At 43.1% G+C, this 26,541-nt stretch overlaps 1 protein-coding gene across 1 annotated transcript in view; it reads left to right on the top strand.

The window, feature by feature from the left end:
- MAST4 (microtubule associated serine/threonine kinase family member 4) overlaps positions 1-26,541 on the top strand; it is a 91,234-nt gene that overhangs the window by 15,262 nt on the left and 49,431 nt on the right. Inside the window, exons 2-5 of the mRNA XM_026036818.1 lie at positions 11,174-11,262; positions 19,656-19,725; positions 22,769-22,847; positions 25,906-26,063. Of these exons, the coding sequence (XP_025892603.1) occupies positions 11,174-11,262; positions 19,656-19,725; positions 22,769-22,847; positions 25,906-26,063 (396 nt within the window). The remainder of the gene's footprint in view (positions 1-11,173; positions 11,263-19,655; positions 19,726-22,768; positions 22,848-25,905; positions 26,064-26,541) is intronic.

Raw genomic sequence — 26,541 nt, 5'->3', positions numbered from 1 at the left:
AAAAAAAAAAAAGAGGTGCATCTCAGAAGCCTTGTGTTGTTTTTCCCACTGTTCCCTGTGCCTGGAGAGGCTTGAACTGCTCCCCTGGGGCAAATGAGCCGTTTGCAGCCCCTTTCCAGCGAGGGCCGTGCAGGCCGGTGCGGTGCCAGGGTGCACGGCGCTTTAGAGAGGAGCTACCATAGAGGGTACTGGATAGGATATAGGAGCGACCATATAGGATACCGATAGGATACCTGTTTTCCATATAGGAAAGTCTGAACCAACTGAAAAGGAATTTTAGCGTGGTAAAACTGTAGAATTAAGACTATCCTGGTGTGACTATACCAGCACGGATAGATAGCTAACTCTCATATGTAGATACTGTAAGTCAAATAAAAACTTCTGGTTAAAAGAAATGATTGCTGCGCTTCCTGTGGTTTTGTAAGGAGTGTCAGTTCTGAGCCAGTACCCTAATAGTATTTATATTTTTTTACCTGTCAAATTCTTGTGAAGCTTTGCTGAACAAAACACAAATCCTAATTAAGAGCTGTGTCAGTTACATAAGCTCAGTCCTTATTCTGCCCGGAAAAACGAAAGACTGTGTGTATAGTTTCAGGTACTGTTTATTTGTTATTTTGCTATTTAAAGACTTTAACAATGTCTGGAAAACTTCAAGGGCGAAAAGACTGCAGTTTCTGACAGGTGGGTAATGCTGCCTTGCTAGTGCCTGTGTGTGTCAAGCGAAACCTTAAATGATTAGCATGGATTTTTGGGATCCTGCGTTTCAGCGGGGGTTCCGGCACCCGCACGGTCCCTGCTGCATGGGACGGCTCCTCGTGGACGTGCCGTGCCTGGCATTCGGCAGGGGCCTCTTTGGCAGGCTCAGCTGATGCCCGCAGCTCAATGGGCACCGTGAAAGAGCCTTTCTCTGCTTCTAGGTGCTTAATTATGATTTAATAATAAAACTTGTGCTGAGCCCGTGGTGCGAGGAAGGACGACGCTGGTCTCTGTAAGAGAGAGAGGTTCCTTTGTTTGTGAACTTGGTCTGTGAAGTGTCCTCAGCCTGGCCAAGGCCTTGGAGAAGGAACAGCTGCAGTTTGCAGGTTCAGTGCTTTATGCTTAAATGTTCAGAGTCCTCAACAGCAAAGGACTGAGGTCTAAAATGTCCATAATTTGTCCTAAATTATGATTAGAAAACCCCCCTTTTTTTTTATTCCCATTTTCCTATGTACTAACAGTTTGTTTAAGCACTGTTGAAAACTTTGGTCTGAGCAAAAGGCAGTACAGAATATTAACTGCAAAAATGTTTATCGTTATCCTATGGTCAGTGTGGGGCTTCAATTATGTAATACTGACTCTAACTTCTTGAGAAGCTCAGTTACAGCAAAAAGTCTTTCTTATTTCTGTAATTTATATGAACTCTTCTAAAGAAAGAATACAGACTTAATTCAATATTACCGACCTCTTAATGCGCATGTGTTTCTTATTACTTTGTTTAAAAGTGCACATTTTTGGTGACTCAGCCGTGCGGAGGAAAAGCAGAGCAGTCTAAACCACCTCAGTGAACGTGGACGTACCCCAGCATGGACATGCCACGCCATGGACGTGCTGCCGCGGGGCCGGAGGTCGTGTTCCTCACACCGCAGATGCTCGCGAGGCAGCCGGCCCGGCCGGCGCTTTCCGCTCGCGCCGGCGCCTCCTCCCGTCGCCTCTCGGGAGGCTCTGCGAGTGCCCCGGCCCTTCCGCCCCGCGCCGGGGCCTGGCGGAAGGAAGCCTCGTTGGGCTGCTCTTGGGGCTCGTCAAAGCGCCAGCCACTACTGCTGGGTTAAGGCACAAGTGTTTCCTACATAGCTGTGCAGTTCTGTCGCGATTCCTGCTGGTGCTAAACGTCCTGCAGTTGCCACAGTTGGAGTGGGGGAGCTGGAAAATGCTCCTTCACTGCCAGCTATTTAGAGCATCTACCTGTGCTTCAAAACTGTAAAGTGTTAGCACCTTAAATATGTAAGGCCTGTCGCAACTTGTGTGTGTTCTGGTGAGCTGTGTGCACGTAGGCCGTCACCTCCCTACTGATTCCTTCCCTGGTGCCTGTTTCTGATGAGGCCACAAAGCCGTTAGAAAAGGCAGGGAGTTTCTTGCAGGACGCACGAGGGTTTCCCTGGGTGGGTGCTGGCAAACGCTGCCATTCCCAGCACGCTCACAAGTGCCCGAGGCCGAGCCCGTCCCGTGGGGCTGCGTGTCCTGGCGGGCAAGCGCCCCGGCAGGCGGCTCTTGTGCGGCCAGTTCTTGGGCGCTGCCGCCTCCTGAGGGAGTCTGCGGGTGCGGAGGCAGTTGTACAGCTGTGCGTGTCTGCTGCTTGTGAGGAGGTGCCCATACTGTGGGTCTTGTGTGCTTTTTGCCTCTGCTGGAGCGGCTGGGGGCTGTTTCTAACGTGCTCCTAGTAGTGGCTGCCAGTCGAGGTGTTGCTGTCTACGAAACGGTTCCAAACAGAACAATATGGGGTCTGGAACAATAGGCTAGTGTCTCGTCTTTCTAAAATATTTGTGTTAAGAATTTTCTAAGTATCTCTTGAATCTACAGCAAGGTCCCCCTCTGAGTAACACAGTTACTGAACTGTAGTTTAGTAATTCACATAAACTTCTTTAAGACAAAAAAAGTGATGTCGGGGTCTTTAGGAGAGAAGGAGGAAAGCGTTTTTTGTTGTTGTTGCTTATGTGTGAGTTTATTTACAGACCTGTACTTCAGTGACGTGTCTCTTTCTCTTTCTTAATGTATTTTACTTCTGTTTAATTTAGGCTGTATTATGCTGTGGAAAAAGTTACACTCAAATACTGAATAATGAAGCGAAGCGGTTGCAATGCATTATTCACAAACGTAATTCCGTGTTCCTTTAATTTCCTGCTCTCCAATTCCCTTGTTGTGGCCCTTCTCCAGCTAAAAGGTTAAAAATTGCATATGCACACACACGCTTGCAACCCTTGCTTTTTGGCTGTGCTTATTTACAGAAGAGCTGTGATCTGCATCCATTTCGTGTAAAGTAGCTAAAGATAAATGTACCAGCTTCAGAGAAACCTTAACTCGGAAAAGGCAGAAGTCTGGCACAAATAAGCATCAGCAATGAACTGGTAGTAATTAGATATAATTTGCACAATTGCTGTTTTAAAATAGGGAAACAAAGATGTAGATGTCTGTAGAAGAACATTAAGTGACTTTTTCTTAATGTACTAGATCTGGTTTAGCTTTCTAGCAGGGGAGCTGGATTTTTGTCCAACAGTATCCGAGTGTGCTACTTTTCAGTCAGAAAACAAAATGCTTGGTCAAACCGAGAAGTGTGTTTACTATCTTAATATCCTGTTCAGGTCAGTATAAGCAAGGGATTTGGGGTTGTTCCTAGTGAATTTGCCCTGGGGCTTTTTCTGCAGCATGTTATGTTGGTGTGGTGCCATGTCACCCTCTGGCTCGTCTCCCCTTTGTCCTAAAGGTCTGCAGATGATGCCTGCTGATCTTCTGTGTTCCCCTCCAAGGATGTTTATGGCAGTGAGTGTGTATGGCAATGGCGCGGTGTATTCACATGCGGGGGAACCTGCCCATGTGCTCCAAGCGGATGGAGCCCTGAGGGTTCCAGGAGTAAGGATCCGGGGCCAAGGCCCAGCAGAGGCAGAATGGAGCTGGGAAGAGCAGGAGGATGAGGGCTGGCTTCAAAGGAGCAGTGGCGGGGCTGAGGTGTGAGGGAGAACTGGGCAAGGTAGGAGGAAAGAGGCAATTCTGTCCAAGTCACTGCTGTTTAGAGTGAAGTGGATTGCTGCTAGTTAGCTGTAGGAGGAATGAGGTAAGTGTAAAATATTTTAGGGATCAAAACAGTAGAGAATTATTTAGGTCACATGAAGCCATGTAAAATGTCTGTACTTCAGGCAGCTCCCAATTTCCTACTCTTAGATTTTATGTTTTGGTAAAATCAGTTGCACTTCTTTCTTGAAGGCTTAAAGTAAAAGGCAACTTTAAAGAAAATCATTCTTTAAATTGTGAAATAATGTAAGGAAAAAGGATTTCTAGGGTTTGTCTTTTCATAGCTTTTCTCACGGGGAGAGTTTCTGGACTGCAGTGAAGAGCAGACAGTGTTTCCTGTGACAGAGGACATTGCATAGGCTCTGGTTTCGGTGAGCCCCTTGTTTTGAGAAAGTAGTCTTGGCAACGTAATTATTTTGGCAAAAAAATGGAAGATGGGAGGGAGGGGAGCAAGTACCAAAGCAGTAGCACAAAGCAAGGCAGACTGAATCCTTTCTTCTCACCACTCTCTCCCCTTCTTTTGTGCTAATAGAAACGGATCAGTAGTTTCTGAGGTATATCAAGGTGTCTGAGGTATATCATTCTGAGGTGAAGGCACCTAAATTTTTGCACTGTCATATGCATAAATTTGTGATAATTTCAGGTTATAAGACGTAGACTCCCTGATACCTGGTATTATTCTTGCTCTTTCAGCCAAGACAAATGTTCTGCATGCTCTTTGGGGAATTCTATCAACACTGAGAGAGGTCTGTGGGTCCCACTGTCCTGACCCACCAGCCTCTTGCAATAATACAGTTGTGCCCAGAGCTGCTGCCAGTAAGGAAAAAGGGAAAGCCAAGAGATGGCAGGACTAAGTGGAAAGCAGGGTGAGAAAGTGGACAGGATTTTATTGTGCTAAGCAGTTGGATGAACAGCTTTCCTCTGTGTAGTTGAGAGATTCCGCTGCTTTTTATCTTGCTTCTGGGCTGTGCTGGGACCAGCCTTTCAGCTAGGCTGAATGATCAGGGGGCATTTTGATTCCCTTAGAGCACTGAGGCAGCTTGAGGATCGACTGCGGTCTTGGTCCTTCAGCACAGGCGGATGTTGTTTAAAGGAAATGTGGCCGGAACAGGGCCCTCTCCTTTCCTAAGGACCGATCTGGATAGGAAGCTCCCAGCTACTTTCCTGTGTTTTGTTTTGTGTCTTTTTTTGTGTCTCCTAAATTATGTAGAATAACAAGAATAATCATACTTAGCAGTGAGTTAGGCTAGCACTGTGTGTTTTTTCATACTTCTGGTAGCAGAAAGTATCTCCTACTATTTGTCTTTCTGTTTTGAAAAAAGACTAGCGCTTTGTGTGTAGCGCTTAGCAGGACATCTCGGCATGATAGTACTGCTCACCTAATAACTTGCTTTATATGCCTTTCCAGCACACAAATAAGATTAAGAAGAAATTCAAGCAGCAATGAGATTTAAGTCATCCCATCAGTGTGTTCTCAATAGGTTGCATGATAGAAAGTTGCAAAAATTGCATATGTGGCTAATGAAATAGCTTTGTGCTGATGACTGCTTTATGACCCTGAGTATTCTTTGCCTGCTCTTTGCTGTTGGCCCTACTTGCATGTGATACAGACTTGCATGCAGCTATTTTATGAATATTGTGCAACTGTGGAGTTGGTGGTTAGCTTAATAGCCTGTTTTATGTTCCATAATTAAATATTTATCTCTGTAACAGTTAAGTTCTGAGTCAGGTTTTTAGAAGTAGGAAGGACAGAACAGAATAAGGTACACCATTCCAATTAGGGCAAACTCAGAACTCCTGTAATGTCTTCATGTTTTTCTGTTGCATGAAAAGAAGAAAAATTGGACAAAAATTGTACACAGTAAAAAAAGAGAGCAGTCGGTAAAGCTGAACATGTTGAACATAAAATGAACATTTGTGGTTGCAAAGGCCTAATGAAAGATGTATTTTTTTAAATGAATCTACTTCCCGTTACACAGATGGAAATTGAGAGGCCTTCTAAAGGATTGCAGAGGCCTGTCTTTCCTAGATCTGAGCAACAGACGTTTCTTGCAGATGTTTTTGCAATATAGATTTCCCTGCACCCCCTTTTTGTATTACTGCGCAGAGGCAGCGCTCTGGTCACCTGCTGGCAGCTGCAAACAGCCCTAGGGGCTCCGAGGAGCCGGTTGCACACAAATGTGTGGTACCTGGAAAGGACCCTTCACTTACTGCCCACGTCCCCCAGGGCGACTGGCAAAACAGAAACGCTTGGAATTGTGCCCTGAAGTCCAGGGCAAGACTGCCAAGCAAGCGCTGCCAGCGGCTGCGGGCTTTGCTGCTGCTGGAGTCATTGTGTTTTGACAGAGCTCTCTTCTTTAGACGAGAGTTGATCTCATTTACCTTGATCAACCTTAAAATATGAAAAGGTAAAATCTGAATATTTGCATTACAGTAGTTCTAATATCAGTAGAATTCCAAGACTGCTTTTCCTCATCTCTTGAAGGACTGATACCGGACACTTCTTTGCAGTAAGCAAGTTCTATAATAAACAGTGTTTTGCTGTATGTGTCTGTGTAACTTGGAGTACACTCAATTTCAGAAAGCATTTTCACATGCAGGCTGCATGGTACTCACTCGATTTGAGCATACAACTCTGTAAGCCCGTAAAGTACAAAGCAAAAATTCTGAGTGTCTATTACTGTGTTTAATCCTGACCCCCTATGCTTTTTTTTTTTTTTTTTTTTTGACATTCTTCAAAATGATTGTAGCACTCTGCAAATTTTTATCTACTTTAGTTTTTGGATTAGGAAATGCTGTATAAAATTGTAACTCTTTGCTTCTTTACAGTGGCTCTTAGCCTGGGGCGAGAACAGTGCAACAGCAAACAGCGTTGAGTGGAGTTTGTAGATTTTGCTCACGGAGCCCTAATTCAGTGCTATTCACAGAGAAACAGTCTTTGCTTTCTTTCAGAAAGTGATGGACAAATTAAAGTGCCATTAACCATCATTAAATTATATTCCGTCGATATATACAAAATAATGTCCCACAGCACTTGCAAATGTTCTGGAGAGCTTAGAAGTATTAACCAAACTGCTTTTTAGTACCAAAGGCTTAACAAGGTGGAAAGCAGCAAGAGGGTTGGAAAACCAAAACGAAAACTATAAAGCAGTGACATTCCTAATTGTGTGTGTTAAAATTTGATTGTTTCGTACCCAGCTTTGCCAGATAGTACTTGAAATACTTTGGAAAAAATGCTTGTTCAGTGAGTGCAGTGTGTGCTGTTGGCTATGCAAGGTTGTTGTCCTTGAAGATAATAAATGTGAGGAGTCATAGGTTAGCCGGCTTCATAACAAGTTAAATATAACTGAAATATAACTGAAATTAAACTGTCCTGTATAAACAAACCCCCCCTCTCATGGCTTGCTGAGGGTGGGATGTTCCTCTGGACGTAGCTTTCAGCTATGCAGTTTTAACAGCGGGGAAACTGTAACCATCGTCTTTTCCACGCCGAGAGCCTTTGCCTGGCTTGTGCCTGCGTGGTCAGGCTTGGCTCTCTGCGTGCTGCATGCTCACCCTCCCCACGCTCACATTGGCACATGGAGGATTTGGGGTGTGATCTTTCTTAAGCTAGGAGGGGTCCCCCTTTAACCTTTACCTTCTGCTCGGTCAGGACATCATGCTGATAGGAGAGTTAAGGAGCCGTGTCACAAAGCAGTGCTGTTCTCAGCGTACCCTATGAAAGGTGCGAACTGCCACAGCAGCCTACAGCCCCGATCCATCTTCATTACCAGTGTAAATATTAATAATTAAGGCTGCTGAAATGAAATCATTAGAAATGATTAAGACAGATGCCGGATCTCCCGTGAAATGTCAGGTGGTAACCTCTGTTGAGATATCCTTCTTTCCCTAGTGTTTTATTTTTATTTTTTTTCTTTTTAAGCCATGACCCTTTCCTGCCAGTGATTAGCTCACATGGGAGCTCTGGTCTGGGGAGGCCGCCCCTCGCTGCCGTGCAGCCCTGCCTTGGTGCCACCGCTCGTGCGGCCCGTCCTGTGCGTGCGACTCGCGCACCCGCTCCCGGCAGCGTTCCCCAGGGCCAGCCTTTAGTGGCCATATCGGTGTTTTTATCTCCTGCTTTGATCCAGCTGTTGCCTTCATCCCTGCCCGCAGGGCTTTTGCCTGTTTTCAGAAGAATTGTGACTATTTAAGCATCCGCATAATGACGTTTCATGTGACTGGGTCGTCCCTTTGGACATTGGCATTGCCTGTGGAGCAGAGCAGCTGGCCAGGTGTGTGGGCTGGAGTGGTGGTGACGGCCAGAGCAGGGGGAGAGGCAGAGCGGGGCCTTGCAGGGCTTGAAACCCAGCGCAAAATTCTGGTTTGGATTCCCAGATCAGGCCAGATCAGGCCTAGTGATTGTAGTCTTGGTAACATACTTGTGTGGTGCAATGCAAGTATCATAAAAGTATGATCTAAGGTAAAATCAATACTTCCAGGTAGATAGAGGCTCGAGACGGACACTTTGGTTATAGGCTGAAGTCCAGAGTTTCCTGGGAAAGAAAAGAGGACAAAGGGCAAAAATTGCTAAGTTTATATTCTGTTCTGTTTAATTAGTTTTGTTGATTAGGACTGAAAACTGTTTTAGGTTGTTTGGGCTCCTGCCCCCCTCCATTTCTTCTCTTGGGAACGGCTTTCCTTGCCCTTTCCCTGCCCTGTGCTCCAGGTCCGTGTCCCGTAGTCGCGCGGCCGGAGCGCAACCCGATGGGGCTGCAACGCGAGGCCGAGGGCGCCGCGCAGGAGGGGCGGCTGCGCCCAGTGCCCGGGCTCGTGTTCCCCGGGGACGGAGCCGCAGGCGCTGCCTTCCCTGCACACACAGACCTTCTTTCAGGCTGCCCCTTATCTCCTGGTTTATCATGTCACACAGGACAACAGTAGCTGCTCTATGAAGCTGGTTGAGGAAAGAGCGGCTTGACGTCCACGGAGATGTGGGACAAGTGATTTTGTCCGCAGGAGGACTGTAGCTTTTGAGACTCCTTTGTGTTCAGAGAGTGGGTGTTGGGTGGCTCAGTACTCAGTGAGCCCTTCACTACCTCAGTCGTGAGGCCCTGCTTCCCATCTATGGTGTGCTGGCAACTTGGATCGTGTTTCAAGGTCCCCTGAAGACTTTTGTACCCCTGAAGAGTCCCTCCTGCAGCAGCATTAATCTGGGGAAAGAGGTGTGTTTATCATAGAGGCTGCAGCATGGGTAACACAATGTCAGAATTTTCATGAAATAGAGCTAAAGTTACAGCAAGAGCTGTAGGATGAATTTACACTTTGATGCAGTAACCTGCATCTTACCTTACCAATAAGACTGTTAGAAAATGTTTTATATATTTCTTTTTAACCACTTAGCGTAGGGTATTTCACTGGAGAATAATAAAAGACAAACACTTCATCCAGCATAACTGAGAAAATAACAGAGATCATGTTAAAGTGGTAGTTGGGAAAACCTGTGGTTCTCCCTCCGTATTACATAAGATGCTGATAAGGAAAATGATGCGGTCATAGACCTAAGAAATAATTCTGAAAAGTACGGAAACCCAAGACAAATGGAGATCAAAACCTTTTCTCATGATCTGTGAAAGATACTGCACCACCTTCATGTGAAGATTGTGGTATTTGAATTAGAGTACAAAAATGAATACAAAGCAATCATTTATATGGGAAATTCTGTCAAGAGCGGAAAAATCTCAGCTTCTGAATTAAAGAATAATTGATAGATGAGGCTGTACTGAAGTCATCAAGTGCTCGTGGATAGTCACAATCTGCCGCATCCTCTAGCAGATGCTGAGCACACTAAAAATGCTTCTGCTAACCTCAGCTTAACCTAGACAGATTGCTAAAAACGTAATATATATGCATATGTGTGTGTATGTGCGTGTGTGTATATATATATATGTTTCACATTTACAAAAATGAGTTTTATTTGGCTTTTCCTTCCTCTGTACTTTGAATATGAATCTTTTGTATCTTGCTTTCTCTTTGTGCATAGATTATAGTAATGATGAATGTATATTGAGAAGTTAACCCAATCTTTAACTGATTATATCAAAAAGTGATACAGTGAGTCATTATATAGTTCATTCAAATGACCCGACATTAACTCCCTAAAGTTGGACGTTTTTTGTTGTTTTAATATAGTTGCAAATATCCTTTATACTGCTTTAATACCCCAAAGGTAGTTTTGCTGTTCTCTTCCCTGTTTCCTTGTTTTCAGTAGTACTTCAGTGTACAGTAGAATCTGTTTTATTTAATCTGTTTTTGCTGTTTAAACCCCGCCGAACCTTTTGCATTTTGTTCAGCTTGTACAGTGTCAAGACTAGTCTTTGCTTCCTGGCTTTTATATAGGGACCTTATGTTACCAAGCTGGTCTTCAGAGACCATTCAGTTCTGATCTGAATCAGAATTTATTGGAGCGTATTGTTATCAATGAAACAATGGATGTGAATTTTTTCTTTTTTAGTGGTTTTGAGTTTTTCTGAAGCTTTGCTGACCATTTCTGATTGCAATTCTGTAAAGTTTACCTGTGTACTGAAGGTTGTGTGTTAAAAAGTTAGAATATCTTTGACTTGAAGATCTTATTTAATTGGTATATGAATCTTTGCAATGGTGGAGAGGGTTGTGTTTATGAGAATATAGATTATAATTGTAAGAGAAAAGCATTTCTGTCAACTGATACTTAAAGGGCAAGATATTTTTAAGGATCTTTCCTAATCTCTTTCCTAAATTTAGTAGTTGTATTAATTAAATACTTACACTGCCTAATGATCTTGTGATACAGGAAATTAGTAGCTTTATAGTGAAAAATGTATAAACAAAAAAATACTTCCATCATCTTGGGCATCATCTGTTCCACTGACAAGGGCACAGATGTGAAATTTATCTCAATAATTAATTTATAATTATTGCATCATTCTCACATTGATAAATGATTGCTTTTCATGGCATGCGATGTGGAGCCGCAGTTAATGTAGCATAAATCAGTTTAATAATTGAGTGCTGATTCTAAACTGAGGCTTTTTCAGATTATGCTCGTGTATTTTCTTTTATATTATAAAAAAGGAAGTGTGTGGCAGAGAAATGAGCTGTGGACAAGGAAGGGCGCTGTGTACTCTGTGGGAGTGTGCTCGCCTCTGCACAGAGCAGTGACTGTGCAAACCTGGATATTCCTTCTGGTGTTTGCTGTGGACGCTGCTCTTTTTGCCATTATCCAGGTTGGTTCTAGGCTTCTTGGACACGCGCCACTGCTAAAACAATAGCCCTGTGTTCTAAAATGAGGCTGGGAAGTGAAGGAACAAAGTAGGCACAAGTGAAAATGTCCATGTGTGGTACATGCCTTATTTCTGATGCTAATGTCGTTTTATCTATCTTTTTTTTTTCCCCACAGCTGTAGAACAAGCAACAGGAAGAGTTTGATGGGCAATGGCCAGTCTCCAGCCCTGCCTCGACCTCATTCACCTCTCTCGGCTCATACAGGTGATTCATTTTCATCTATCATACAGCCATGTTATCTGCTTTTCTTTTTGTTTTTCTTCTCTTTTTTTCCTTTTTTTTTTTTCTATTTTCTCATCTATATGAGGAGAAGAAAATAATTGAATTTTTTCCTGCACTTCTTTTGCTTCCATTGTTGATTAGAGCAAGAATATTCATGTCCCTGCTGTGTGAAGTTCAAATCTCCGGTCAATTCAAACCACAATCCCTAGGTTATAGCGAGAAGCAAACTAAATAGAAATACCTAACAGATCACAGCAATTTCCCCCCACCTCTCTTTGTTCTGACAGATTCTGTCCCCTGTCTCTCCCTGTCCAATTTCAGTTTCTTCTTTGGGCTCAGCAAAACTCTATGTAGAATAGTTTGTGGTAGCACAGGGCTAGGGAATAGAGCACTACCTTCTGTTCCTAATGCTCTTGTTCCCTAGGATGTTTGATGTTAGGCAAGTTGCTTGGGAACCTCTGCGCTTTGATTTCTGCTACAATAAATTGTTGATCATTTTGTTCCGTCTGAAGAGCATTTTGAGATTGAATGTCTGTCCCAAAAAAAGGGAGTTTATTGATAGAGTTGTTTGTGATCGTTTTGAAAAGGAACATTTTTAGTGTATCAAAACACATTTCATCAAAGATTTCCTCTTCTGTTTCCTGGGCATTGACTGTAATTACATGCCAGAATTAAAGCCCTGCATCATCAATACATGTGTAGGCAATGGCAGTGAATACATTGCAGCTCTTGGATCCTGCTTTCAGAGAGATGGAGAAGAGACGGTGTAGAATTTCAGCTGCATTTTTCAAGAAGTTGAAAGGTGTCTGCAGCTTCCTCACGGAAGCAGCCTTACAAGACAAGGATTGTGGTTCTCCTCTCAGCCTCAGTGGCTGCATCATGATCTGTGCGCACTCATGGCTTGGGTCAGCTCTGCCCAGTAGCCCTTGGAAGTCTCGAGTGAGCAACACCAGTGACCCGTGGGCCTAAAGAGTAGCTGTAAACTTGAGAGAGGCCAAAGAATTCCTGTTTGACAGGGACGCGGGAGCCTCCAGCAAGTTGCTTCATCTTTGGAGTCAGTTCCTCGTGTCCTGCAAGGGGAGTAGCAGTGCTGAGGTCATAGCGCTGTTGACAGGCTGCTTTGAAGGTGCAAAAAGGATGGTGTAAGGATTCAGACAGGTCAGGTGTAGCTACTCTTTTCCTTAAACTGAGCAGTACATGCTGTGTGTACATCTCTGTTATTAGTTTTCCCCTGCATGCAGTTATTTATATTCCCACTGTCATCGCTTAGCTGGCTAGTGTGCCTAGGCTGGACTCAGAGGCACAGTTTGAAGTTAGAGCAAGCTCGCACTCACCCTTGAAAGGGGTAGTTCTTTTTCTAGTGGTTGATTAGATACAAGTTCTTGATTAGATACTTGTTCTTACTGTTCTTTACCGTTGATTTGCCAGCCAAGATAAATCCCTAAAGTTTGGCCAGTGGAAATATGACCCTAATTAAAACAGAGATGTAGATGTTTTGTGTAAAAGCACAGAGAACCCCGTTAGTGCAAGCTTGCATCTCCTACATCTACTGTAATAGTTGGGATGAGTGTTCAATGCCCATAAATCCCTGGTAACCTACAGGGGTTTATGAGAGGTTGTGGGTCTTTAACCACGATGCCAGAGCCACCAGGTCTTCCCTACACTGGTGTCCAGCTCTGCGTCCTGCTCTCCTTGCAGCTAAGCACAGCAGAGAGACCTGGCAAGGGACAATGCCTTCTGTAGCCAGCTGGATTCATTTCTCCTGGAATTCCTTGACTGGGAGGGATAACTCCAGGTCTTCCTTCTCTCCACTGAGAGAACTTGGTATGTCTGCTGTCCAGCTGATTTATTAGGAGGATTTTTTGGATTACCTCTGCAAATTAGTTGAGCATAGGAAGATTCTTTTGTAAAAGTTGCCTAAATCAGAGCACTGTTTCTTTGCAGTCTCTAAAGGATTTTTTCCTGTAAGCAGGGACAGACATCTTTAACATCTTCACATCTTTCTTATTAGTGATTGCACTTAGAGGAGGAAAGAGAGAGGGGGGCGGGGGGAAGACGTAGTTTCCAGGCCAAGGGGAAGATGAGCAAGTTAAATATTAAGGAGAAGAGATGAGCACTGGCATTCCCTAGACAAAAGTTTACTCATTGAGCTGTCCTCAGTTGAAGTGCCATAACTGCATACATATTTGGGAAATCTGTCCCAGTGGTGCTGTGCATTGAAGAGACCCTACTGTAGAAAAGATTTTTCTGAAGTACAGTTAAAGCCACTTGCCTTTTTCTTGCCCCCCTACCCAAGACGTCATGTCCATAAAGGCAGAGGAAATGCTGTGCACATCCTCTGTGTCAAACAAGGTGTGTGAAGGCCTGTTAGGAACCTACCAAGGTGGAGCTCTATTAGTCAGAGCACTCTGCATCAGCACTCCTGCCAATCTCTGTGGCTTCGCCCAAGAATATTTTTATCTTTGATATCTAGAGTAGTGATTTAGAGGTCAGATTGCACCTTTGGAAATAATGTGCCGTCACCTCAGACCTGCTGAAGAATTCATCAGCTTGCTCCTAGATAATCACAGCAACATGGGTTGTGGCTGGCATCATCCAAAACAGAGCTGGGATGGGAGCAGTGTGGCTCCGCTCTGCACAGGAGGAACTTGCTTGAGCAGAATCAAGATTCTTCGATGTTCAGGGCTGCTCACCACCCACACGCTTCCTTCTACTCCTCTTTTCTCACGGTTGTGCTAAAGGCACAGTGGACCCTCCAGTGTGGATAGAGGAGAGAATGTTGGGGGAGGACCAGTGGCCCCAACTTAGGGTGGTTCTAACTGCCCAGTACAAAAAAGAAAGCCAAACAGATAGATATCACAGTGAACTTTATTAAGAAAGCTGCTGCTAAGAACTGCTTGTCCGTGCTAGAGTTCCTTTGTGCCGATTTTTCTGTTTGGTTCCAGTTTGTGAGTGTCCACCTGGGATCTCCTCTCCTCCTTTTCTGTTACTTGCTCTGAACACAGTGCAAGATTGCTCCTGCAAAGGAATTTATTTTAGCTTTTACTGACACTAGCTCAATTAGACAAACACTGGTTTTTTTCAGATAGTTAGGAGGAAGTTTGTGTTCATTAATGTCCTTACTGTTTCAGCCATTCTAATGTTGCTGTGTTAGAATGGGGAGAGAGCAAGTGGGAGATGTGCACACAGTGGAGCAAATGCATCGTGCAGGCTTCAATACTCCACGAGCAGCAGCAGTGAAAGCAGAGACAGATTCATTTGCCCTCGCAGTCAGTGAAGGCTCCTCACGGGCTGAAATAAAAAGTTATCACGAAGTAGTCTGAAGTTTGAGGGATTGTGAGGAAGTTTAAGGGACGTGAGCCTGGCAGAAGATAATATATGCAGCAAATATATCTGTCTCATGCATTAAATGCTAAGACAGTAAATTTAATAATGCCCTTTTCATCTGTGCAGGACTTGAAACTGACTGCAGAGATAATACATTTTGATGGAAGACCAGCTTTTAGCTTGCAGCCAGTGTCTCCTGTTACGCCTTATGCATGCTGTAAAAGCCATTAAAAACTTCAAGAATAATCTTGGCTTTTAAAACCTTTCTCTTCTATGTGAAGACAGAGAACAAATGTGTATATCAGGGTCATTTCTTTGGTTTCAGACCTTTATTGTTTTGTGTAACTGCCTTGAGTTGAACACTGTTGAGCACGGGGACTGGCCGCTGCCCAGCCTGCTGAGGGCTCCTGGAGGGGCAGCGGGTGCGGGGGACATGGGGGGTGAAGGGCGGCAGCGTCACCTCCAAGAGCATCTGGGGCCAAGGCCTGTGGCTGCTGGGTGTCCCCACCTGCGCAGGCACTGGAGCTTCTTCCCAGCGGGATAGGAACCCTGATGATTCCCAGGCCCCTGTGGTGCTGCTCTCTGCGGCTGCTGTGGGAACAACGCCTAACTGTTGGGAAAAACGCCGTTCATCTTCCTGGTCTGTATATCCTCATTAAGTGTTTCTTGGTATACCATATGTTGTTGCTAAGAACAAGTTCTAGGACAAGAATTGCAGGCTAGGTAAATATACCTGTTAAACAGAAGAAGACAGAAGTTGGTGCTGAAAAAAAGTCCAAAGTCAGTTTGTGCTTCTTGTGTCCAAACCTATTCAATCTTTTCATAAGTGATGTGCATCAGCTAGAGTAATTTTATGTCAAAACTGGAAGGCATCCAATATGGAGTAGCATTAGAAAATTGGGTTGAGGTGATTGATTCTGTGTATTGAGTTTTAAAAGCGTGAGATGACATAGCAAGATGCAAAATTTTAACTGGGTCCTGATAGCAACTGTCAGCTCTGGACTTGTCTGTTAGAAGAAACTTAGGGAAGGATCTGACTGAATTTTGCATCAAATGATGCTTGCAAGAACTAATATTGTATAGCCATCAAAATCAAATCCTCCTTTCCCATGAGGAAAGCTATTCTGAGTCTGGGGAGATTTCAGGCACTGAATAATGTCTCAGTTTTCATCTGCGATACTGCCTGCTACTTCAGTTATACATGTCCAGGTGGGATCACATGTGCAGAAAAGCTGATAGAACAGAATGCAAGAGCTTCTCCTAGAAGACTAAAAGATGAAGGCTTGTTTGGCCTGACAGAGGGAGCCTGAAAAGCTTGTGCTGTGCTGTAAATCAACCAGAGATTTTCTGCAGGGAGTGAAAGTGCACACTGGTTATATATACTTAAAAAAAGGAAAAAAAAAGTCTAACTAGTTCTAACTCGCTGAATGTGAGGATTCCTGAAGGATCTGGCAGTAAGTATGGCAGTGGCTACCAACCTGTTCCTGGCCAGTCTCTTGGAGTCGGTAAATTTATGAATGGGATTACGTGAATTTGCCTGAAGCAAAATTTCATGGCCAGAGAGGTCCTCCTGCATTCTGCAGTCCTCTTTGCAAACATGCTACTGACTTCTGCTTTGAGGATAGACTGCTCTATTACGACTAAAAAAATTGTTCCATAGTAAAATTGATCTATCTAGCATGCCCATGCTGGAAGAACAGTAAAAGATTGAACTTTGCTCATGGTGAAATACAGGGGTGTGCTAAAAGCCAGAGCTAAGGTAGGGCTCTGAATCTGCTATTAAAAGAAAACTTACGCTTAAGAAAAGACAGTAATACAATATTTCAACTTCTCTGACTGCTGGTGCCTGTAGAATAAGAGAAACTGTTTTGCTGAAATTGGACTTTTTATTCAGTCTAACCCTTGGATAAAGTGAAATTAGTCTATTTTGGAGGACCTAGGACTTGGGGAATAATGTGTAGAGCAAAGCAAATAGCAAATTGCATCCGGTTTCACTGGCTTTTAAATAATATGATCAAAATAGAATATTGCCAGAGTTTCATTTCTTTAAGCAGTGCTCAGAAGATGCCAGTGTTCCTGGTATGCCTGTTCCCTGTATGTATCTGTGTCTAGTGTCCTCTTGTTGCTGTGTGCTGGTACATTGAAGCTTGGTTACTGCGCCATGTCTTTTAGGGGGAAATTTCAGATTTCTCTGGACAGAGGCTGACAGTTAATTCCAGTTTGGAGAAATGAGGATAGCACAGCCACGGAGACAGAATTGTGCCGAAGGTCTCCTACCCCTTCGTGTCTAGCTAATATTAATGTTCCCTAGAAGTGAGCGCTACTGAGCAGGCCGGGGCTCAGTGCCATCCAGGAGGGAGTAAGAGATTTCCTTAAAACAAGCCAGCTGCCAACAGGAACAAAGTCATTTAGCAGGAGGTCTGGATGGAGGAGACCTGGCAATCAGGCTTAAGGAGCCTGCAAGCGTTCCCTGCTCTGAGCAGGGAAAGTCATTTTCCAGTGTGAAACGTAATGGAGCTTTGGGAATAGCTCGAGCTTGCACGTGCGCGCAGACCTCGTGGAAGGCACCGCTGGGGCTGTGAGAGATGCTCCCGCTGCCCGGCTCTGCCTCCTGCGGACGAGCCCTGCACGGAGGAATGTGTCCTGTGGATTTGTTGTACTGCTCTGGGGTTGATGCGCTGCGATGCATGTGCAAAGACCATCCGTTAATGACACCAAACCTTCAAGCTGGAGCTGACTTGCATCCCTTGGGAGTTTGGGAGAGCAATTATCATTAATTTCTTACTCCCTCGGTACTATCAGGAAGGCTTTGCAGCAGAAACCCTTTATTTTGTAAGTAGATGGCTATTAAAATGCATTAATAGTATATGACAAAAGTAACATCTGCCTTTTAAAAGACTTAATGCGTTTCCCCCCTCCCTGTGGCAGAGACACAGGGCTTCTTGAAGCTAATTGCCCAACAGTCCCAGGGCTTCGTTAGCCCGGCTGCAGTTTTCCCAACACTTGCAGCTTGCAAAGCGAGGCCCCTTGTGTTGCTGCTGGGGAAAGGCATGTCCATGGTCTGTGCACTGCGCATCCCAAGGAGGATGGAGCTGATTATTGCCACCAGGCAGGTACTGAAACACCAGCAGTGATCCCAGCAGCCTCGAGATAGCCAGGCACTAAAGCAATGGGCAGAGGCTCCCAAAGAACAGCAGGATTTGAGCACTAAGCAAGCACTGCACATATGGGCAGGGAATGACCTGGCACTGGTTTTCCCTCTGGAAGTCTCTCGGGTGTTGACTGCAGGTGAGAGGCTGAGTGCCGTGATGGACGAAGGTCACGTACAGGGCTCTGCTTCCAACCTGTCTGGCTTTTCTGGAACACCACACCTTAAACCTCTAATAGCAGCAGTTACTTCCTCACTCATTTAGAGTGTGGGTTTTTCATTTGGTTCCCACGCTTGTGCGAGTTGCAACTTGGACATGCACATAAACCAAACCTGCAGGATTGGCAAATCCTCATTACACAGCCTTTCCAAATTTGTTGCTTTAAAAGCTTATTTTCTTTTAAAAACAGTGTTGAAAACTGATCTTCACTTTTAATAGGATCTGATGCTTCTCCTGAATAAGAGTTTGCTTCATGTTTTGGCTGTAATGAAGTGATCTTTGTTCACAGTAAAGTAGCTTGCACTGTTGAATCCACTGTAATAGTTGCTAAAAAAATTCTTTCCCTATGTTTTTGTTTCTCTGTAAAGATTAAGCATGTGTTCTGGTTAACTAACCAATGCACAGTTGTATATGCTGTTGATATCCACACAAAGCTTCTAAATAGCTGTTGTTAAAAAAGAGTTCATATACAACGCCGTCTGTCCATTTGCCACATTAATTCCTGGTTTATGTCCATAACTTTTTTTCTTTAATTCCCTACTCTTCTGCCAGACTTTAAAGTAGCCATTTGTTTTTTTTTTTTTTCTTCTCTCTCACCTAAATCCATGACATATTCCCAATTACAGCTCATTCTTTTCAGTACGGTAGTTAGAGTATGTAACCATATTTTATCTGGACAACATTACCATTTTTCAGCTTATCTTTATTAAATAAGGTGTTGTGCCAACAAAAGAAATCCAGTTAGCTGTTAAATGAAACTAAGCATTGTTCTTGGTAATGTGGTATTTGCAGTCCGTGCAGGACAAGAATAAATTGTGCTGGTCCCCAAATAAAGACTGAAATCTGTGCCACGTGTACAGCTTTGGAGCCTACCCTCAAGCCCCTCAGGGAGCAAAAGTCCTGGCTGCCTTGAAATCATTCAGACCTTTGGAAGCCTCTTTGGAGAGATGAAGTGGGTTCTTGGGGCAGGATTTTGCATCTGCTTCTCACACTTACCTGCGTCTTCTCCCCAATGCTCCCCCTTCCTCTTCCCCTCCAAAAAAGGGAAAAAAAAAAAAAAAAGTGTGTTTTATGTTTGCTGTCTAAATGACTTTATGATTTTGCAAGTAAATGAGGGTCTGTTCAGGACATTGCTGTGATATACACAATGTTAATTTAAAAGTGTGAGTAGAAATCGAGACTGCATGCAGTCTTTCAGAAATTGCACCAGGCGTTTCTTTTCATAAATAGGTAGTAATTCTCAAAGCTAGCTATTGGTTCTAGCTATTGGTGTTATAGACACTTTCTGTAAGGCCTGGACTCTGCTGATTGTGTTCTGGATTTTATAACTGCCAAACATTCGTGTGGTTAAACAACAACAACAACAAAACTGTGTTCCCACAATTCAAAATATTTCTTCCAAGCTAAAATACTGTTTTGTAAACTTCTATTACTTTGGAAAGAGAATTATAAAATAAATTGTAGAATCTAATTGCTAAAAATCAAATACAAGTGAGAAGTGGTTTGGAATAAGATCTGACTTCGGAGTTTTAGTTTCTTGGAGACCTGAAGAAGAACAATTCAAAAGTGGATTTCTAAGCTAGGATGAGCAGATCCGAACGGTATTTTTTTTTATCTATGTTTATTTGCATATTTACAAACTCCATATATTTATTTGTGTCTTCCACTTCCCTAAAACAGGAAACAGTCCTCAAGATAGCCCGAGAAACTTCTCTCCCAGTGCCTCAGCCCACTTCTCTTTTGCACGAAGGTAAGACTTTTATTTGTAGCAGGTAGCCTGTATTTTGCATAGAGGAAATGCTGTTGAAGCCGGGTATGAAATGATGACTGCTAATAAGTAGCTGCGTCTGTGAAGTCAGTCACGGAGAATGAGTAACTCTAGCTGTTACGTAAACTCTCGTAAACATCACTTGCAGCAAAATTGTGCTAGATGATGGGTACAATGCAATCATATCCTTCTAATAAAAAAAAAAAAAAAGACTTTTAATTGCAATGAATTGGATTCAGACGCTACAAAATTAGTGCTTATCTCCTCATCCATTGCAGTTTGGAGGATTTTTCAGGCACAGCGAGTGCGGAGCGCGGCCGTGGCGCGGGGGCCTCCCGGCAGCCGCCCCCCCGGCCCTGCTGCCCTTGGCCGGCGTCGCCACCTCTTCTCGTGAAACTCTCAGCCCTGTTGCAGGGGACTCTGAGGGTTCACTAATGTCGGGAGTTTTTCAAGGTAGCAAGTGAATTTGAAGTGATAGATGAAGTAAATTATTGTTATTAAACGAACCATAGCGCAAGCTGATAGCAAGTCACGGGAGGCTGCTTAGTGGTGCCACTGTGGTTCCGTATCGCTTAATGCCTTGTCAGCCTCCCTCGAATAATGTGTTCATTAGCTCCCAGCCCGGCAGAGTGGGTAGGTTTTGTGTGTTGACTCAATCTATAGGCAAAATGGGAATGCTGCAACTGTTTGTGGCTATTGAACGTTCCTGGGAATGCTGCTGTTGCATTCTCAGACAGCCCTTGCTGGTGTCGCTTCATTTCCTCTGTTTCAGGGCTTTGTTGGGCTGTAGGCACACACTGTCACAAGTAGATGCAAGGAAATGGCTTTGTTTTCTAAAAGCTGCAAAGGGAAGAAAGCTTTGCTCCTGTATTCCATTCAATCTCATCTGCAATAATAAGTTATATCAGTCTTTCTGAGAGCATATCATGTCCCTTTTTAAGATCTATAGCTTATTAAGAAAAAAAAATAGAAAAGACTCTGCTTTGATAATATCTATCCAAAAGAAAAGATAATGTTTTTAGATTATGTTTCTTCATGAACATATTTTTGGTACGGATTCGTAAAGCCCTGAAATAGCTTTTAATGGAAAAAGCAGATGTGAAAGACTGTGAACATTATTTAGAAATACAGCAGATGGGAAGTAGTTTTCCTGTCCCATCAGTAATGAACAGAAAGCTGAAATCCTCACGCTTCTGTGAACCTTAAAATTCAGAAGAAAAAAAAAGAATTCGTCAGGGTTTCATTTTGACTTTGACCCTTTTGAGAGTTTTCGAAGGGCATTGCAGTGTTGCTAAGTTCCAAATGGAAAGTTCTAAATACTTTAAAAGGAGGAAAAGTGGTGGTGTAAGAAAGCGTCAGGAAGTGAGCAGTGGTGGAAGGGAGCTGCGGTGCAGGCTCAGGGGTTACTTTCTGTCCTCTGCTTCCCAGCTGCTTTTGGTGATAACTCATTCCCATCTCCGATGACCCTTCTCGTTGGGAATTGCTGTGTTGGTGCAGGAACACCCTGTTCAGTCTAAAGCATTTAGTGAGGAAGTCTCATAGCTGCAGAATATACAGGTCTCAGATATATTTAAATACCTGCCAAGTTGTTTTTTTCTATCAACTGTGAACAAAATTAGATTGTGCAGCTGAGCAAAAGGAGAAAAATATGTTTTGAATTTTTTCATGCATCAGGAGGATGGTTATTCATACGTGGGGAAGCAGAGCAAGGAAGGAGAAGTAATGAATAAAACAAGATATATCTATATACACACACATATAAATATATATAGAGAGAGGTTCTTTGAGAGTTCAGTCAGCAGACCCTCCTCCACATGCTCTTTTTATTTTATTCAGCATGGCCCTTTTAATGTACAGCAGCATTGTGTTATGTCATAGAGAAAATTCAGATACAGTTCTTGCCCTTTTTTCTCAGGCTTTATTTCTTCAAAGGCCCACAGGGCTGAGTTGAAACATGGATAAATGAAAGTGAAAAGGCCTTAGAACAGGCAGATGCAGACTTTCTTTTGTTAACTTAAAGGGTAGAGAAGTTGAATCAAAAAGTCTGGGCTCCTGATTTGGCACTGCTTTAGTTCTCTTCAATTGAACTGTGTTTCTTGAGCTAGATCAGACTTGAGATTTGAGTTTTGTACTGACTGTGAAACAGAGCTAGAATTCTCCTATCTTTTCCCGCATTATTATATTACAAAAAAACAAATCTAATTTCGTTATTTACATGTGTATTATTTTGCCTTTTCTCTTTAACATATTTGGTACAATTGTACTCCAGTCATGGGCACCGAAATGACAGGTAAACATTACCTCCTCAAAAATCCAAATACCAATCCCAGACTTGCTTTCTAGTTTGTCTGTTTGAATTTTTAAATGCCATGTTGTCTGTGTGTAGATCACTTGAAGTTATGAGAAATAAAAATTGTGTTTGGCTAGAATTTTTTTTATCCTAAGAAAGCATGATTTTAGCAGAAAAAAATATATATTTATTTTCTTGATCTACATGCATCTTTAGCAAGTTGAAGTTCTACTGTAGCCATCGCAGTTACGTGATTATCAGCTTGCTGCTTTGCTGGTGTCCTGTCCTGGTGTCACGCTGTAGAGACTTACCCTCGTGTCCCAAGCAGACTGCAGTGGCTGTTCTGTGGTTCAGAGCCCCGGGGATTGTGTTTGCTCCCAAGTTTTGAGTTTGCTTCTCATTAACTTGCATCTAATGGGCCGCAGAGTTGTGAAGACTTCCTGTGTCCGTTTTTAATGCCTATTTGTGAGAGATAAGTGCTGCTGGTCTGTTCATTTGCTTTCTGGTTGTTTCACCTCATAGATTTTAACTGGAAGAACAGAATGCGCCCTGAAAATCCCAAAGCCCAAGTCATGCTTGCCTAATGTTTGTTGATTGTGATCCCCTGTGAAAGTTTACTCTCTATTAAAAACCCTGCTTGTATCCTGCTTCTGGAATGCAGTTTTACACAATAATGCTTTCCCAGATGGTTTCTGTGCAAGGTTACTGCATTTGCTAACTTCACTTTCACAACAGGACTGATGGTCGCCGCTGGTCTCTGGCTTCGCTCCCTTCTTCTGGCTATGGTACAAATACACCCAGCTCAACTGTGTCTGTAAGTACCTGCTTTGGTGCTGTGCAGATAGATTTGTGCTGTATACTGTATCTTCTTGAACGTAGCTTGCTTCATGCAGAAGATAAAGCAAGATTGTTTACCATTGATGGATTCAACAGTGCTTGGAATCAACTTGGAAAACGTAACTTTTACAATTCTGGAGGCAGAGAGGAACATAAGAGAACATATGTTTTGCCTAGAGATCTGTCTTTCTGGAACAGAAATAGTATTAAACTGCCCCCTTTTGATGTGTCCATCGTTATGAGGGAAGTCATACTGCCTTATTATTTTTACCTAACAGTCTACTAGTTAGGCATCCAGTCTAAATGAGGCTCCCTTGATAATGAAAGGAAAAAGAGCACCTCATCACAACATGACTCATCTGTCCTACCTTAGACTCTTATCTTAAGAGGGATGAATCAGTCATTCGCAGTCTCTTTACTCTGACAGTGATTAGATGTTAGCACGTAATACTGAATGAGTTGGTTGAGGTATTAGGGTTTTGGAAAGCTCTAATTAGAAAAGGTGAATCCCATAGGAAGTTACACAATAGGATAAATCTATTTTTTTTCCCCTCTCTCTAGTTAGATCAATAATTTTGTGTTAAAACTGATCTCTTTTTGGACTGCCCTGCTGCCTGTCTCCACCTGTACAGGCACCATCTTCCTTGTGAAATGCACGATGGCAGGAGGTGCCATTCAGCTTGTCTGCCTTGTAGCAAAATCAGCATTGCTGAGCAAGATGTAAGTAGCTAGGCAGCCAGAGAAGTGTGACTCTGTGCTCCTGCACATCACACAGCGCTGCTGGCGGGGCCCTCTTTGGGTCATGGTGCAGTCCGAGGCTGGGCACTCCCTGTGACAGCCGCACCAGAGAGGCTGGAGGTGCAGCTGGGCGTGAAACTGCCTCAGAAATGGCAAATCATGGGCGTTTTGGCACTGTATTGCTGCAGCAGGGGACTTTGTCATTGTAGATCCAACTAGACTCTTCAAAAATTACTAGTTTTGTTTTTCAGCTTTATTTTGTACCTGTAGGCTTGCAAAATCTTTAGCAAAAGTACTGCTTTATGCATGTAATATTTTGGAGACGTTTTATGTGATTTTTTTTAAGTGCTGCTTTTACAATTTAAGTAAGCCTTTTCTTTCCTTGGATATGTTCTATATTTCTTGTTAAGATGATGAGCTCCACATCCTGTACATTGATAAAACTGGACTGACTTATATTATGATCAGCTCTCATTTTTTGTCCACAAAGGTTTCTTTTAGCCTATTCTTTGTCTTACTGGCTTCAAGTTGTGGGATTTTGTTAACAACTTGCTCGACAATGCTGATTTTTGACCTCTGCTTTCCTTCTTGGTTAGAACTTGCTTTTGCCAAGCAAATTGCTTGATTTCACATTAATTCCGTAGCTAGTCCCTGCAGTGCCTGTGTAGACATCTCTCATTGGAACTCGATCAAATATATGATGCTCTTCACTTGAAATATATTGACATAAAAGAGGTTATGTTAGAAAATAAGTAATTGCTATAGCAACCCCATCCCTGTTGTAAGAAACAGACTTTGCTGGAATGGAAATGAAAAGCTGTGTGTTGGAAACATAGCAGAACACGATTTTAATTTCCAAACTATGGGCATAGAGTTTTTCCTTTGCTGTCTGCCACTTTAAAGTGGCAAATAAACTTACATTTATTTCTTGGCAGCCACTTAGTTTTACCAATTGTTGCGGGTACACTGGGCCATGGAATAGTTTTATGTTGTTTCCAAACTGGATTGGGATTTAAGCAATCTAGATTGACTAGATTGCTTGTTGAACTCTCATATTTGGGGCTGCTTTAGGTGATACTGGCTCTGTGTTTGTCCTGTTGTCTGAGCAAGCTGCCTTTTTATGATGCACTGAGGTTAAGTATCTTAAATATATGCTAAATTTTAAGTAATATTTGAAGGACCTGCTATTCATGAATGTTATGAGAGCTAAAGAAGAGGTCTGAGTTCAAACATTCAAGAAAACGTGGTCTGTGCCTGTGATGGCCTTGAGGCAACTGGGCAACCTTAGTGAAAGAAACATTTTTTTCTCTTTAATCCTGTTACATCTGCCTTCTCTGACAACTTATACAAGGCAAAACATGATGTAGGGTATTGTCCTCTCTACCTCTCAGAATCCCTTGCAGTCTAAGAGATAGAAATGGGTTTTTACAGAAATAGGCCTATGGGATGGTCTCTACTGGGTAGTTATGTTGGAACAAAAGTTATGTTCTTATGTTGGTACGAATGTCTTTTGACTTGTTGAGTGTGGCTTTAGGACATAGGCCGTAAGGTTAACTGCATCTAGCTGCTGTAGTGGCAGGTAAGAAAGAATTTATTTATGTGTGTGCCAAAATAGGCATAATATTGTGCTGAGACTGAAACTCCTAAGTAAATTACTGTGGCTTGACAAGTTACTGTATATCAAACATACTGCAGTAAATCCCTGGTATATGTGCTGCTTCACTTGCAGCAAGGCAAGATACTGCAGCCTTACTAACTTGAACTTGCTCAAATGTCGTGTAACTTTCCCCTGCAGCCCAGTCCTGTGAGAGTTAACATTTCCCAGTGGTTTTTTTTTTCTACTTTTTTTATTTTAAAGCAAGACTTCACAAGGTCTAGGGTCATAATTATATTTTCTTCCCAGTATTCTGAGTGGGTTCATTTTTTAACACATTAGTGACTAGGAAATTATGAAGACTGCCTAGTTCTGTCTTGACAGGCTGGATATTACCTGCTGATCTTAGCAGTGTAGGGCAAGAGCCATGGAGTATCGGAGCGTATTGATTTCCCTCACTTGGGATGCAGCTCTGAGGAAGCTGCTGTTGTGCTGCTGCCAATAAAAGAGCAGCCAGGCAGGGGGCTTGGTGCCCTTTATGAGAAGCCAGATAAGAAAGGTAGTTTTATTATTAGTCAAGACTAATTGTGTACTTCAAACTGATGGTCAAGCAGGACAGTAAGTTATACTTTATAAATGAAGTGGCTTTGCTCATGAGCAGTGAACAATTTCTTGAAACTTCTGATCTTCTCTGTTCTTGCAGTCATCCTGTTCCTCTCAAGAGAAGCTACACCAGTTACCATACCAGCCAACGCCAGATGAACTACATTTTTTATCTAAACATTTCTGTACCACTGAAAGCATCGCCAGTGACAGCAGATGCAGGACCACTCCACTGCGTCCTCGGTCCAGAAGCCTCAGGTGAGTTGCCTGTCTGGAAATAGTGGTTGAGCCTAAATTTATGTGCTTCTCATGCCTCCTAATTTTGTACATTGGGGCTCTTCACCAATTATTGCTGTTCTCAAAATTGCTGTAATCTAATACAAGAAGTAAAGAAGCTGAGGCTGAACAATAATCCTCTTAAATCATTGCTTAATAATACTTAAATTGTTATTTTGGTCATTGTTTATTTATTTCAGTGGTTAGTATTATATGGTGTGGGTTTAAGGAGGGATCTAATAACCTCCATCCATGTGAGGTGTCTTGTTGAGCTAGTCATTGCTGACCTGGCTGTAGCTCTCATCTGCTTCCAGAGTTCAAACCAAATGGTTTGCCTTGTGGCAGAGAAAGCCGGTGGTATTCTATGGAACAGCTTGCCCGGAGAGGTTGTGGAGTCTCCTTCCCTGGAGGTATCCAGAGCCTACTTGGACACGATCCTGTGCTCTTGGTGACCCTGCTT

The sequence above is a fragment of the Nothoprocta perdicaria genome, unplaced genomic scaffold, assembly GCF_003342845.1.
Source record: "Nothoprocta perdicaria isolate Ctin4 unplaced genomic scaffold, notPer1 scaffold_1, whole genome shotgun sequence".
In the NCBI taxonomy this organism is placed as follows: domain Eukaryota; kingdom Metazoa; phylum Chordata; class Aves; order Tinamiformes; family Tinamidae; genus Nothoprocta; species Nothoprocta perdicaria.
This window is presented reverse-complemented; position numbering and strand designations above follow the sequence as displayed.